The following is a 14,701-nucleotide window of genomic DNA, read 5'->3' as shown; positions in this document are numbered from 1 at the left end:
GTGCACACAAATGTGGCCAACTACAAAGTGAAAGAAAAAGAGCATGTGTCAAAAGGACACTGACTGGGGCGGCACTTCAGCTTTTGAAGCATCAAGCCTGGCAGCCAAGAAGCTTAAATTTAATGAGCCCCTTTGTTGGAGGCATGCCTGGCTTTCAGTGTGCTTATCTGACCTTTAAGCAAAGGCTCCTCTCGTCAGAGAACAAGCACAGGACTGTTGGAGCAGTCCATCAAGGCTAGCTGTGGAGTGGGGGTGGCAGAAGGCAAAAAGCCTCTGAAGCTGCTCACAGTGAGGACAGCCCAGCAAAGTTTCTCTGTAGAACTAGAGGAGGAAGAGAGAACAGCACACATGCAAATATGCACAGCAGGGTCCTGTCACCCCACAACAATTGCTAGAACCGCCAGTCTTTGGTAAGCACAGCAGACTTCTACACCTGTCCTTAAGAAGACATAAATGGGGCCAGGCTTTCCAGCCCAATCAGGGTGCCCAGAGACATAAACACAGACATTTTTACACTTGTCCAGACATTAAGTATTCCCACAGCTGTTCTAAAGCACAGAACTGCCCTGCTCTGGCTGGTGCCACAAGCAAAGACCTGCTTTTTTCCATAGTGTCAAGATCAGAGAAGGCCACAGGGAAAATGATAAAAACCCCACATGTCCGTTCTGAGCCAATGGGAGGAGGCTAAGCCAGCTGCTCTATCGCTGCAAGCATATAGCTCCTCCCTCCAAAAAATAAACTTCAGATTTTTGCCTTTAAGCAGCAGATGTGGCTGTTCCTAGGTAAGGATGAGGGAACTTGGCATCTGCCTTTAGTGGGTCAGGTTAAAGAACAAAACAAGTCCGTGGATGTTTGCCAGTCTTTACCAGTCATCCTGTATTGACAAGTGAGCATTCTCTCATGCAACACTGACTACAGGAGAAAGGGAGTATCTCCCAGCATTTTTGCGTCCCACAAAGGCTCTCACCTAGCACAGGGCAGAGGCTCAGCTGTAGACAAGAAGGTACAGACTATTCCGCACAAAGAGTTAGGTTGGTGCTTTTCATACATCACATGCTGATGGCCTACAGGTTACTTGCAAGGACAAATTGCCCACCAGCCCTTGTAGGGTGCCCACAGCCTTGATGAGAAAGAATTTGTATTAACCAGCTAGGAAGAAGTAGTCATGTCCACTGATGTCCACCCAGCAGAAGTTAGTAATGAGCTAGAACAAAAACAAGCTGGAAGAGAAGGAACCAAGCCATCAGGCCAGCATTCACTCTCTTGCAAGGCGCCGTCTTCAGGGTAGTAGCTCCCACTGCCAGCTGGCAACAGGGAAGTAGGCTCACAATGATAACATGTAGCCATCTAGGACTCCCAGTCATCTTCATCTTCCTCACCAACAGGCTGTTGCGGGGGTGGCAGAGGTGGGATTGTGTCAGATATACGACCAAAAGCACCACCTGGCACATTGGGTGCATTGTCATCTCCTCCAGCAGCAGGCCCCTTGCCAGAGATGCCTGGGGAAAGGAAAGCAACTGTTAAGTGAAGCAAGTGGCACCTGGAGATTTGCAGTTTGTCAGGCCTGCGCAGCTGTAATCTGGTTGACAAGGGCAGAAGAGAGCTAGATTCAACATCATGACTTCTCTAGACCAGCAACCAGAACTAAGATTACTAGGAGCACATTTGTTCAGCTACTCAATCAGAACTTTACACCAAATAGGAGTCATGAATACAGATGGAAGCAAGCTAGAAATGCATCACATCCTACATTCCATACATCCTTAACAAATGGTAGACATCAGCATTTAGAGAATCTGCAAGTGGACTGTTAAATCCCTAAATCTAGAGAAGGGTAAGGCTTGGGGAAGTTTATATAAGCTTCTCATGGGTCGGGTGGCAATTTTAGAATATAGGGTGATTCACATTCCAAGTGGAAGTCATCTGCCTTGTGCAAAATTTTGTGCCACAGCCAGGGAAGCCTAAGGAGAGGAGTCCTAAGCCTAAGAACTAAATCTGTAATTGTGGAGGAATGCCATTGGGTCAGGATCCAATCCTGGAGTCAAGTTATGCCACTTAAGGATTATAAAGATGGCTGATCTTATGACAGATGCTTAGGAGAGAAACACACTCCACTCTACCACAAGTTACTGCCTGTGGCTGATAAAATTGCTGGGAGCAGAGAGTTACAGCATTGCAGCATCTAAGTTGTCCTTTATATTGGTTAATTTTTATTGCACTTTTAACACTAGTGGCTAATCTGGGACCTGCCTGTTCACTACCTCAGCTCTCAGGCTCATGAGGGCAGGGGGATATACACTTGTGGAACATGCACTACAAATACCCTCTACCTGTGCTTGATTTGGAAATGGTAATACCTTTCAAGCACAGGTGAAACCCACCCACAACCAGAACAGGAATGTATAGCACAAGCAATTTTTACAACAGGTTCTTCCCATTACAACTAAGTTGTACATGGACCATGGTAAAGTTACTAGTCAACAGAAGCTCAGACCATCTACCCCAACATATACAGTGACCTGGTACTTGTATGCATCTTTCCTCCCTTGGCTCACAACAACTTCCACTGGGAAATGTTTACCAAGGAAAGAGTGAATACCACCTCCTCCTCCAACACTGCTGTTCTGATCCAATTTGGACTTCCCCAAGGCTGCTTTGAAGCATTAAAAACAAAACAAACAAGGCTGGAAAATTCAGTCCTAGGACTTCTATGGATATCTTAGACCAAGATCACTTGAACTTAACTAAGAGCTTCACTTCCTTCCAGTAGGAGACCCTCCCCAAGCATTTGCCTTGCAGGATCCAGCAAGAGAAGCAGGCAAGTACCTTTGCGTCGAAGCACCAGTTTGTTGAAAAGATCTGACATCAGGTCTCCACCTTGCCCCGTGGCTCTCACTGAGGGAGAACAAAGCAGCACACAGTCAGGTTTGGAAAAAGCAGAAAATGCAACCAGTCACAAGAGCCTGTGAGTGAATCTATAGTACTCCACCAGCTTTAAAATGATACTTGACCAGACGGTTTTTGTGGTATGGTCCTTTTTAAAACAAAGCACTCACACCCCCACACAATTCAGGGGGCAGTACTATGCATGTTCTGCAGGAGCAGAGACCACTTGCAGAACAGGCACAGGACTGGGCTTCCTGAGAATCTCAGCAAATGGAGGGCTTGCAGAATCCAGTTCTTCATGGCACAAATCTTTGTATTGCTCGTGTACACAGAGTATGCAGTGGTTGTGTAGGCAAAAGCTTCACTGGCATGGCTCTCTGGAGATCAGGCTAAGTCCACAGGCAAGATTGATGGAGAGTTCACATGGTGCTTGCTCATCACTATGATGGCAAGACCAAGTGATGCCTTTTGTACGTGAAATGGTCATTTCAACCCACACCATAAAAGCAGGGCCCTCCTGGCACATAAGAAAAAGCACTCCACAAGGGAGGCAGATCACAGCGAGAGCTGTGATGAAGCAACAGCTAAATGTATAAACCTTCAAGAGCCGATGGATCCACAGCAGCAAGAGTCTGATTCTTGGTTTCTGAAAATGAGCGAGGCCCCAACATTTTCACAGTCCTTGCCCCTTACAGCAAGTTTTCCCCATCTGCTAGAGGGCACCCATTTGATTTTGACACCTAAGTCCACAATTGTGGTACCTGCCATCCTGGAAAAAAGCCCAAAGGCCAGGCCTGAGCCTCTTTCAGAAATGCAAAATTATTTTATTTGGGCTAGTTTGAAATTAAACTTTTAATGCTTTTTATTGACTACAAATGTTTCCTTTGTTCATTGGGTATTTGTAAGTGAGATTTTAATATGGTGATCAAACTGAAGACAAGACTGCAGCAGGTATTCCAATCCAAATAATTCCTGGGCATCTGAGGCTCGATTTGAATGAACCTCTAGGCATAAAAAGAATGCACATGACAGGAGGGATGAACTTCATGGGACTGTCCCACTGCCAGGTATAACAGATGCCCATGAACAGGACAGAAATCAGGGCCCAATCCTATCCAACTTTCTAGTGTTGATGCAGCTGTGCCAATGGGGTGTGCACTGCATCCTGCTATGGGCGGACACCCATATAGACCTGCTCAAGGTAAGGAAATGTTTGTTCTGTTACTTCGGGGCTGCAGTGATACTGGGAAGTTGAATAGGATTGGGCCGTCAGTGGGTCCAGAGATGGAATAATTCTATCTACTTACTCAGGGTGGCCATAATCCTCTTCCCCATCATAATTTAATATGAACTGAGCCTAAAGAAACAGAAGGCTACGCTATAACACAAATAGGAAGTGAAGAGTGCTCAAAAAGGACAATTTTCAAAGCGGTAAGGCACTCTAAAGCTGCCCTCATACCCAAATAAGGATACTAACCTTTCCTCGCAGCAACAGATTTATTCCCAAGTGAAGCTACTAATGCCATAAAGGGGTTAACATGGCCTGTAATCGCTATGCATAGAGCCCAGTTAGGGGTCCTTCAGGGCTACGTGTACTAATCAGATGTATGGAGGGATTGGGGGGTTCCCATTTGATGCAGTGAAATGGAGAGGGGAAGCAGCACCTTGCTCTTGCTCTTTCTGCTTCTTCTTCTCCAGCTTCCGCTCTTTGACACTACGGAGCTTGGCCTTCCCGATGCCACCAGCCTGGCGGATAGACTCCAGCAGCGTGGCCCGGCCGCTGGAGGGATTCACCACTTCCTTAGGTGCCCCCTGAACAGCAGCTGCAGAGGGAAAAATTAAATCTCAGACGACAGCTCTCAATGCAGGTTTCAAACGAGCCGAGTTACAGGGAAAGCCCCTTTAAGGGCGAGATCAAGCTAGAGCAGCCTGCCCAACCAATCTCCAAAATAGCCAAGGAGGATCGCTTTGTTGGCTTTCCAGTCTTTCTGGTTACGAATCTCAGGCCTTACCTGATGAAACGGGACCGTTTCTATCTTCAGGGGCTGACTGAAGAGAAGCCGGTGGGGGTGGTGCATGAGGAAGAGGAGGGGGTGGCGGTACAGTAGCCGGTGTTTCTGGTGGAGGTGGGGGCGGCGGCGGGGGAGGCGGCGGTGGGGGTGCACCCTCTGAAACATCTGAAAACAGAAGGGAGTGGTAGGAGTCACAAAACAGAACTTAATACCAGCCATTTATCTCCATTCTTCGTACTCCTAGATAATAATCCTATTACAATAGTAATAATAATAGTGTTTATAAGACACTTTTGAAAGTCTTTCTTCCTTCTGGTTTCTCATCAGTTTCATCTGCTCCGTCCTTTGTCTTGCTTTCACTGTCCTCTCCAACTATCTTACTTTTCCACCTGTACTTTAGACTCCTCCTTTCTTAAATCTTTTTCTGCTGCCATTCTTCCTTTTTTAAATACATAATTCTAACATTTCTTTGATGCCTGGTGTTTCTCCTCTCGACTTGGTCAGTTGTTGCTCCTCTTTTGAAAAGCCCCTTCTTGATCTCTCTTTTTGTCCTAAGCTGTCCTGGTCTCCTTGCTGCCTTATACTTCTGCATTCTTGGAGTGGGCTATGCTTGCACAATGCTTAGAATTATTCTGGTCTAATTTGCATTTTGATCCTAATCAATCTGGTTTTTCCCCTTCCACCTTAATGAAACAGCTTTCACTTTTATTACCAACTTGCTGCTTCAGTCTAAATTGCAGAGTCAGTTTTCAGTTCTTTTGTAGCTGCATCTCATCTCTCCTTTTGATACCACTGATCACACAATTATTTTTTCCATCTCTGCATAAACTTGGCTTCCTTCTTATCGCTTCAGCCATTCTTACTGCACTTCAATCAATGGGTCCTTCTCAGCCTCATTTCCGCTATCTGTTGATGTCTCCCAGGGTTCTGTGTTGTTTGGACTCTTTCATATTTTTCCACTTGGATTACTTATAATTGATACCAAAAATACATATTTTCACTGCTCTATTTTTTCAGTTATGAAAACTAAGTGTCCTCAGTTTCTCTTGTTTCCTCAATTTCAGTGCCTCAATTTCACCTACTCCACATGCTGGGATTTGACATTTTTGTCTTCTTCATGGCAGGCTTAGGCTCTTTCAAAATCATGTTATTATCAATATATTTCTAGGGTTAGTTCTTTTCTTTCTGAAGGTAAAACTCTCATTCACTCTCTTACAGCCCAGTCCTATCCACACTTTCATGGGAGTAGGTGCCATTGACTCTAATGGGATTAACTTCTGAGTAGACATGCATAGGATTGGGCTGTTAGTCTATCTAAGTAAGATTATAGTATTTATCTTTTTGTTGATTTTCATTCATCTAAAACTCACTGGCGTCGCTAAGGGGGTGCGGTGGGTGCGGGCTGCACCAGGTGACGCGCCCTGGGGAGAGGATGCACTAACATCGCGGGGTTAGGAGCTACCGCGTCATGCCATAAACCGTTGGATGCGGAATGTCCAGCGGGGTGCAATGCAAAAAAACAGAACTGAAATAGCTCCTTTCCTTCAAAAGTTATGGCCAAAAAACTGGAAGGAAAAAAAATGCATGGAGCCCTATGGAAAGCGAAAGTGAGCCGTATCGCGCATTTACTCGTGAGTAGGCATACTTGCCTTAGTCGGTTGGAAAGGGCAGGCTGAGAGGAATAAAATGACACCAGAATGGTCCCGATCCAATGAATGCAGCCCCCCAAAAACAACCGAGAAGCTCCCCCCTCCCAGCTGCGAGCCTGAGCCTGAAACGAAGCCACGTGGCTGCATTTACTCGTGAGTAGGCGGACTTGCCTTAGTCAAGGCAGGCTGAGAGGACTCCAAAGAGGTCAGAATCGTCCTCATTCAATGAGTGCAGCCCCCAAAAACAGGAGAAGGAGGTTCCTCCCTCCCAGTCTATGTAGCCCTATGGAAAGCAAAGCAGCCTCATGGTCGCGTTTACTCGTGAGTAGGGAGATGTGCCTTGGCTGGTGGTCAGGCCAGGCAAAGGGGGATGTTAGGACACCAGAAGGGTCCTGATCTGATGGAGTTGCTCCAGAAGGCAGCCTCTCCCCACTAAAAAGAACAAAAAAGAGGCTTGAATGGTAAGGGGAATGTTTTCTGTTTTGCACTTGTGAAGCCAGGTGGGTCTTTATTCTGATGTGCCTGAAATAGAAGAACTTTAAACTGGGCACTAGGGAGGGCTTGAAATCTCCCTGATTCTTTTTGGGGGGTTGTTGTTACAGGCAGACTACAGAGTAAGCTCCATTGACCACTATGGGACTTACTTCAGAGTAGACACGCATAGGATTGGGCTCACAGGCTGCAATCCTACCCACGTTTTCCTGAAAGTAAGTCCCATTGACCACAATGGGACTTACTTCAGAGTAGATTCACTTGGTGGAACAGGACTGGCTCCCCCTTATTTAATTATTTTATTTTAATTTAATTATTTATAATTATTAATTTTAATTTGCTTGATGATGTCACTTCTGGCCATGACATCACTTCCAATGGGTCCTGGACAGATTGTCATTCTAAAAAGTGGGTCCCAGTGCTAAAAGTTTGAGAACTGATGCCATAAGGTGTTAGTAAGTTGACACAGGTGTGTGCGTGAGAGACTCTACAATTTTTCAAAATCACTAAAATCAAAATTTGGAGGAATAAGACCATCATGTTATATATCAATCAATGCGTAATTTCATGCAGAATGCAATGAAACAAACCACATTGAAATATCTGTGTTCTAACAAAAGGTACAGCCAAAAAACCAGTGTGGGGGGGGCGATGGTACATCACCACGCCCACCTGGGGCATTGCCCCGCCTACTACATGGGGTGACGCACAGGGCTCCCGCACTGGGTGACGCGAATCCTAGTGACGCCACTGCTAAAACCACTAATATCTATTCATTCTGCAGCTCATTTCATTCTCCTTGTCTGTAAATATGGTTATGTTTTGCCTTCTTTTTTCTTGACGCTGACTTCCTTTCCCTTACTGGTATTCAATTTAAAGTTCTACAGATTACCTTTAGATGCCTATACTCTGTTGCGCCTCTTTATCTTTCCTCCTTATATTCCTCCCAGAGCTCTACATTCTTTGAACACCATTTGACCAAAAGGTTACACTTTTCCAATTTTCTTTCAGATTCACTGCCTCCAGACATTTGTGTGACTCAGTCCCTTTCACTTTTTTCAAGACATTTTCTCCTCTCCCAGGTCTTCCCTAATATGCTGCAATTTTTAGCTTTGCACCAATCCCCCCCCCCCCGCTACCTTTCCTTATGTCTCCTCCCCTTCTTTTTCCATACATGTCTATTTAAACTGAGAACCTGCAGGCAGGGATTTGCGGTTAGTTTTCTGTATAGTATGTACAATGCCTTATTTCTTAGGCGCTTAATATTATAAAATACTCAGTCACACAGAGTAAGCAATGCTCCAGTATTATGGTTTAGCTGTTGCTGCCATGCGCTGATAAGGAAAAGAGGAAGGAGTCGCTTGTTGTATTCTCCCTGCTTGACCATGTAAATGTGGCTACTGGATACGACTGTAAACAAGTATCTGTCTGTTTTCTTTCTAACTGCCTGGTTTGTCTGTGGTTCTGCCTCTCCTACAAGAACAGGGAATGCAAGAGCAATACCTTGCTGGAAAGGCTCCACACACTCTGTGTTGAAGGTGGGTAGCTCTGGGATAGCAGTGCCAGGAGCAGAAGGGGCAATGCCAGGCCCAAGGTCAGCGCTATACATGAGATCAGCAGCAATGCCAGGAAGGTCAGGCAGATAGGATGGCACATCTATTTCGGGCACCTGCCCTAGGTCTGGCACATAGAAATAATTTTCAGCTACCTGAAATACATGGAAACACAAGTCATTAGCTAAAAGATTGTTTTCTTTCTTCAGCGGGTCACTAATTAAACATGGGAAAGGGCTGGCAGGTTTCATCAGGGCTCCCTTGGTTTCACAGTAGAAGCTAGAAAAATAAGCCACAGCATTACAAAACACCAGTTCGGTATTCTAGCCTGCTCTAAAGGGGTGGCCATAGCCCAGTGGCTTTGCAGGCAGACACTCCCAGATTTAATCCCTGGCACCATCTCCAGGTAGGACTGGGAAAGCCCCCCCCCCCAGCTCTGGACACTTGTGCCCACTCTTAAAAAGACTCACATGCTGATCCAGCTGACCCCTCTTGGTGATAGAGAGGGGGGCATCAAACAGTTTCTCCTCGGTCTCAGTTGCCAGAGCCAAGGTCTTGGTCACAGCTCCGGCCAGAGGATCCAGAAACACATACTTCTTATAGCTGGAAGATGAGAAAATATAAACAGCCCATTTCATTCAGAGAAACAGAAGCAAGCAAGAAAAATGGGGATAAGACTGAAGGTATGGAAGCTGGCTACTTCCTCCCTTTCAAACCAAGGGGAACATCTTCTAGCAAAACATGTGTTTTATTATTGAGGTTACTTGGGTTTCACCACCCCTCTTGCAGAGACGTCTGGTAGACACACTGTTAGGAAAGACCTTAACCCACATACATTTCCCCCACAGCTAGCAGCCCTATGCCAGTTTATTACATGATACCTACTTAACAGGGAAGCGAGATTTGAATGAAAGCAGAAAAAGTATAGAACAAAGAGAACCTAGAAAGACAGAATTAGCTCAAAGTCAAAAGAAGATCTGAATGTGTATCTTCTCACTCTTATGCTTAAGTTCATGCTTGGTGACTGAGTCACTATTATCTTCATTTTACTGAGGTTAACCAATGGCAGCATGGCCTGGGAAATCATAGCAGAGATGGACCCAAACCCAGACCACGTTCAATGCAGTGGACCACAGGACCCCTTAAAATTGCATTGAATATGGGGCAAATGCAAGCATTCTTCAAAGTAAAGGGGGAAGGGGGGCAGAAAGACCAAGTGGAAGGTACTAATGTAAGACAGGGGAAACTGGAGAGAGAGCTATGGCAAACCTATCAGCATTCCCTACCTTCTTATCAACTTCTGTCCTTCCCCTTCATTTTGGGACATTTTAAGAACACGGTACTGTTACAAAGCAAACCTCTTCTGAATCAAGAATGCCCCGCTTCCTAGTCTGCAGCTGATGTATAAAAAGTGATAAGATACAACATTCATGAGAAACTGAAGACAACAGATGAATTTGGAGAATAGGAAGGAGAGGGCAGAAAAATCACAAAAAGATGTGAGGCAAGAAACTGGGGCTAGGAGGGAGAACTGGGCTTTAAATGAGTAGAATTAAACCTTCCCCTCCCCAAAGAGAGAGAACAGTACGGTGGCCCTCCAAAGCAGATGAGGTTGCTTCAGAAGGAGAGGCAGAAGAGGGTTCCAGGTCCATTCAGAACTGGCCCCAAGGCAGCAGCACCATCAGCCAAGCAGTCGCCACACTTACAGGTTCTCATTGGTATTGAAGAGCAACAGAGAGCTGAGGGAGCTGATGTTCCTGGGGAGACTCCCAAGACCTTCTTCAGCATCATCTTCCAGAGGAACTTTTGTGGCAACACAGACTGGGAAGTACTTCAGTTTCTCCTGCAAATACAAGCAACATGGCTTCTTTCAAGGCCCTGGCAGTAGCACCAGTGCTTGTGGGCAACACGTTTGGCCCACTTACCAGGAAATGGTGCCTCAACGAAGCCATCGCTATGCCTCAGGAACCTATCAAGGGTATACACAAGGAGACAGTAGGCACCCTATATATCCCTAACATGAGACGGCCACCTCTCCCTCCAAGCACAGCACCTAATTTTCCACCTCCAGGAATGAATTACAGTACTCTCAGAATGGGAGGAGAGACTTATTCAGTGGTTCCTGTCAGCAGGGCTAGAGTTGAAACTACAAGGAAGTAGGTTAAAGGTAGAGATGAGGAAGAATTCCTTAGCACAGCAATTCTCAAACTGTGGGTCGGGGACCCAATTGGTCATGACCCAATTTTTGATGGTTTGTGAAACTGATAGGGTAAATTAGGCCCTGTGCATCAAAGGTTAAACAAGCAGCTACTTGGGGGGGAAAGCACTGCTGTCAAATAACCATTATAGCCACACCATTTGGCATTAGAAATCAGGCAGTAGCCTCTAAGGCCTCTAAAAGGTTTGGGAACCAATGCCTTAGCTTATAAGGGTGTCCAGCACTGCAACATTTTCTCATGCAGTTGGGAAGGGAGGCTCTCTTTCAAGCAGGGGTTGGATGGGCCATATGTCGTTGTAGTCACCTGCACCTAACAGGGGCTCGAACTAGATGACCTCCAAGGTCCATTCCAACCCTAACACACCCTTAGATGAAATGAAGTAGAGGTGATATGTGCCAACATTTAACAGGTGAAAATAGATTTACAGTGACATCTCTTTCTTCATGCCAAGGACCATTGTAGACTCAGTTATTTAACTTCGAGAGAGTAAGTAGCTCATACTTGAAAAATGGCACATGTAACAACATTTTAACGAGGCGTCCCCAATAGGCAAGAACAAGGGCAGCGATTTACTCCAGACATGCAAAAACACCCAGCTCTGTGCCTGGTTAGTAGGGTCAACTGTAACATATGAAGTTACTCAAAGATATCATTGAGGCTGGGCTATACCTGCCACTGGAGATCCCAATTTTGAACAAGGAGACTGCAGCCTGTTTAGTTCATTCCACAGGATTCAACAGAAGCTACTGAAAAGCTCCTCTCTGCCTAGCCTTGCTCCAGGTTCTCCTTTGTAGTCATGCGAGTGTGTGACAGAACATTGAGAACTGGCTTAGTATATATATGCATGAAGATGTTTAAAAAATTAGTTCTGACTTACAGGGCATTCTCAGAAGTGAACAACTTGCCATTTGCCACAGTAAAAGCAAATGTAAGGAAATGACAAATGGTTATTAGGGAAGGGTCAAGGCAGTTCAGAAGCAAGAACTTCCTTCTGAACATTAATATTCATGTATTGACATTTAATTTTTAAGCATCACAGAGTGCCAACGTCTTCGCTAGCACTGCTCACCATCTCCACTTAGTCCTGGAGCAGTGAGTGGTTGCAGAAACTTTCCCTTTATAAATTTCAGCTCGCGCTGGAAGCACAAGGGCTTGTCGCTTTGTTGAACGGAGTGAGAAGATGGAGGATTCAAGACCTAGGCAATGTATATTACTACATCTCTACATTTAAGAGGTCTCACTCCAGGCATCACTACAATATATTTTCCAGCTTGTGTCTCATCTTTAAACCAGGTGTGGGAGTTAAGTTGCTATGGAGGATTGATCCAGTAATTCTACATACCAGTATAAGATAATTTGGGTGCCCTTTGAGGAAAAAAGTGGGATAAAAATTGGGTAAACGAATGAATGAATAAATAAAATAATTTTATCTGAATGAATGAGAGATCATCATGAGGACTAGAGCCCAGCCCCATTTAGACATGAATGCCTTGTGTTCCTCGGACTGAAGCAGATAGGCAGAAATTAGCGGACTCCCTTTGAAAAATCTCATTGGCGGTTCCAACCAACTGCAGCCCAGTGAGGGCCCAAGAGGAGCAGCTGGCAGCAGTCCTACTTAGGGGTGGGTTAGAAAGCTCTCTGTGAGCTTCCATCACCAGCCTGAAATATTCATGCCACTTTTGCCTCGACAGACTCTGCTTCCATTAAACTACAGAAAAGTTTAAAGCACTGAATTATTCAAAGGCAGCTTTATTTTTGGGCTCACTAGGAAGAGGAAGAGAAGATAGCCCAGTTTGTTCCTAGCCTAAAAGTGTTTTTCAGTTTTTTTCAGGTTCCCAAAGTTCACATCAGTGTGTCCCAGGAAAGCAGGATCACACACTGGACTCTTCTTGGGGATAGAGTACTCCCCTGGCTATGACAGCTAATTTATAAAAAAACAAAACAGTCTAAAACTATTGCTGAGTGGTATCCTCTGTGGCTCCCACATATAAACTAGCTATTCTTCCCCAGCCACAAGGGAATTTTAAGAGCTGGAGAAACTGCCAGGTGCATTTTAACTCATGTGCTAAAAGGAAAATACTTTGTTTTGTGCTTACATGGACTCTTACCCAGAAGATCTAATGCAGTGTTCTCACACTTTTAGCACTGGGACCCACTTTTTAGAATGAGAATCTGTCAGCAGTAGTGTAACTAATGAACGTGTACCCCGGTGCGAATCTCAAAACAATGCCCTGGAAATGATGTCACAACCAGAAGTGACATCATGCCTGGGTTTTTTAAAAAGTGCAAATTGGGGGGGGGGGAACTTACCTTCTCCCCCCAGCAGCTCACCACCCACTTGATCTGCCACCTGCCCCCAGCCAATGGCATAGCTAAGGCATATATCTGCTACCTATGATCAAAGAAAATTTTGTAGCCCCCCCCCCCCAAAAAAAAATCAAATTTAATTAAGTAAATAAATAAAAAGTGTGCCCCTTCTTGGTTAGAGACAATATGCTGGGGTGAAGAGGGATGGTAATTCTATTCTTGCTAAATTTAAGTTAGCAGGAGTAGCTGTATTATGATACACGGAAATGAGAGCTGACTCATATTAATACCTTATTGGTTCCATGCTGTATCATAACAACATCTCATTGGCTCTCAGAACTCCCAGTCTCATAGGTCAGTTTTGAGTTAAGAAAATCCACTTTTTATTCCTTAAGGCAGTTGTGTATTAGTTTTCTGGTTAATTGGTCATAACTTTTGATAGAATACAGATATTCTATTGTGATTTGTTTCACTGTATTCTGCATTAAATTACCTTTCCAATGATATTCACACATACCAATATTTTCACAATTTTTGCCACCAGTGTCAAGCTCAGCTTGTTGCCCGGTGCAATCGCTACCCCCTGAACCCCCTTAGCTACGCCACTGTCTATCAGTACCCACTGGAAGTGATGTCATGACTGGAAGTGGCATCATCAAGCAAGAAAATTTTTTAACAATCCTTGGCTGTAATCCTATCCACACTTACCCAGGAGTAAGCCCCATTAACTATCACTGTTAAAAGCATATACATAGTAGCCTGTTCAAAGTACAGATCTGTAACTTTTACCCAAATGCAGTCACATACCATGGCAGCATCAAGATTAATATATTAGTCACGACCCACCTAGTGGGTCTCGACCCACAGTTTGAGAAACACTGCTCTAATGATCTTTTGAAGCCTTGAATATTTAAAATAATGTTACACATGAGCCGGAGCCACTGAAGAAAAATAAACCCGCCCAATAGCTTTCCTAGGAGTACAGTTAGAAAACACCAAACTAGAGCTACGGAGGAGCCAGGGCCTGCCCAGGACCTCCTGATGGCACAGACCACAAGCCAAAAGCTGCCCCCCCTTATCTGATGGTGTACCAGCCTCTGTACCTCCCACTCTCCAATATTCTAACTCGGCACTCTCCCCCTTTCCACATTTCTTCTTCCTCTCTGTTCCTCTCTTCCTTTTTCAATCCAGGGAGAAGGAGAAGCACAGGAGGCAAGCAGATGGAAAGAGATGGGCGCCCCCCCCCCACCAACGCTGCCTGAGGTGACAGCTTCAATTGGCCTCATGGATGGGCTGTCTCTGGGAGGAGCATACAGTTGCTGAAGGGAGTGGGAGCTTCCCTCTTCTTCCATCATCCCCCTGACATCTGAATGGGACCAAAACCACAATTCCTTAATACATTCTCTCCTCCCCACTTCAACTGACATAACTGATTAAAAAAAAATTCAGGTCTGGAGGTCCAAAGGCAATGTCCTTTGCAATATTCTTGCTTCCCTGGGATGATGCTCTTGTGCCATTCCTCTTTCTTTGCAATCCCTCACGGTTACACACTGAAAGCCAAAAAAAGTCCTCTTCTTTCAGTA

The 14,701-nt window shown here is 45.1% G+C and overlaps 1 protein-coding gene across 2 annotated transcripts in view; it reads right to left on the bottom strand.

The window, feature by feature from the left end:
- Positions 1 to 849: 849 nt before the first annotated feature.
- Positions 850 to 14,701, bottom strand: part of WASHC1 (WASH complex subunit 1) — a 50,967-nt gene continuing 37,115 nt past the window's right edge. For both annotated transcript variants that reach the window (XM_066633198.1, XM_066633197.1), the window contains exons 5-11: positions 10,299 to 10,435; positions 9,063 to 9,195; positions 8,543 to 8,747; positions 4,899 to 5,063; positions 4,551 to 4,709; positions 2,827 to 2,895; positions 850 to 1,499 (exon numbers count right to left, since the gene is read on the bottom strand). In XM_066633198.1, coding sequence (XP_066489295.1) covers positions 1,348 to 1,499; positions 2,827 to 2,895; positions 4,551 to 4,709; positions 4,899 to 5,063; positions 8,543 to 8,747; positions 9,063 to 9,195; positions 10,299 to 10,435 — 1,020 coding nt within the window. In that variant the 3' untranslated portion in view covers positions 850 to 1,347. The remainder of the gene's footprint in view (positions 1,500 to 2,826; positions 2,896 to 4,550; positions 4,710 to 4,898; positions 5,064 to 8,542; positions 8,748 to 9,062; positions 9,196 to 10,298; positions 10,436 to 14,701) is intronic.

The sequence above is a fragment of the Tiliqua scincoides genome, chromosome 7 (genome assembly GCF_035046505.1).
Source record: "Tiliqua scincoides isolate rTilSci1 chromosome 7, rTilSci1.hap2, whole genome shotgun sequence".
In the NCBI taxonomy this organism is placed as follows: Eukaryota; Metazoa; Chordata; class Lepidosauria; order Squamata; family Scincidae; genus Tiliqua; species Tiliqua scincoides.
Note: the sequence above shows the minus strand (reverse complement) of the source record. Positions and strands in the feature narration are given on the sequence as shown.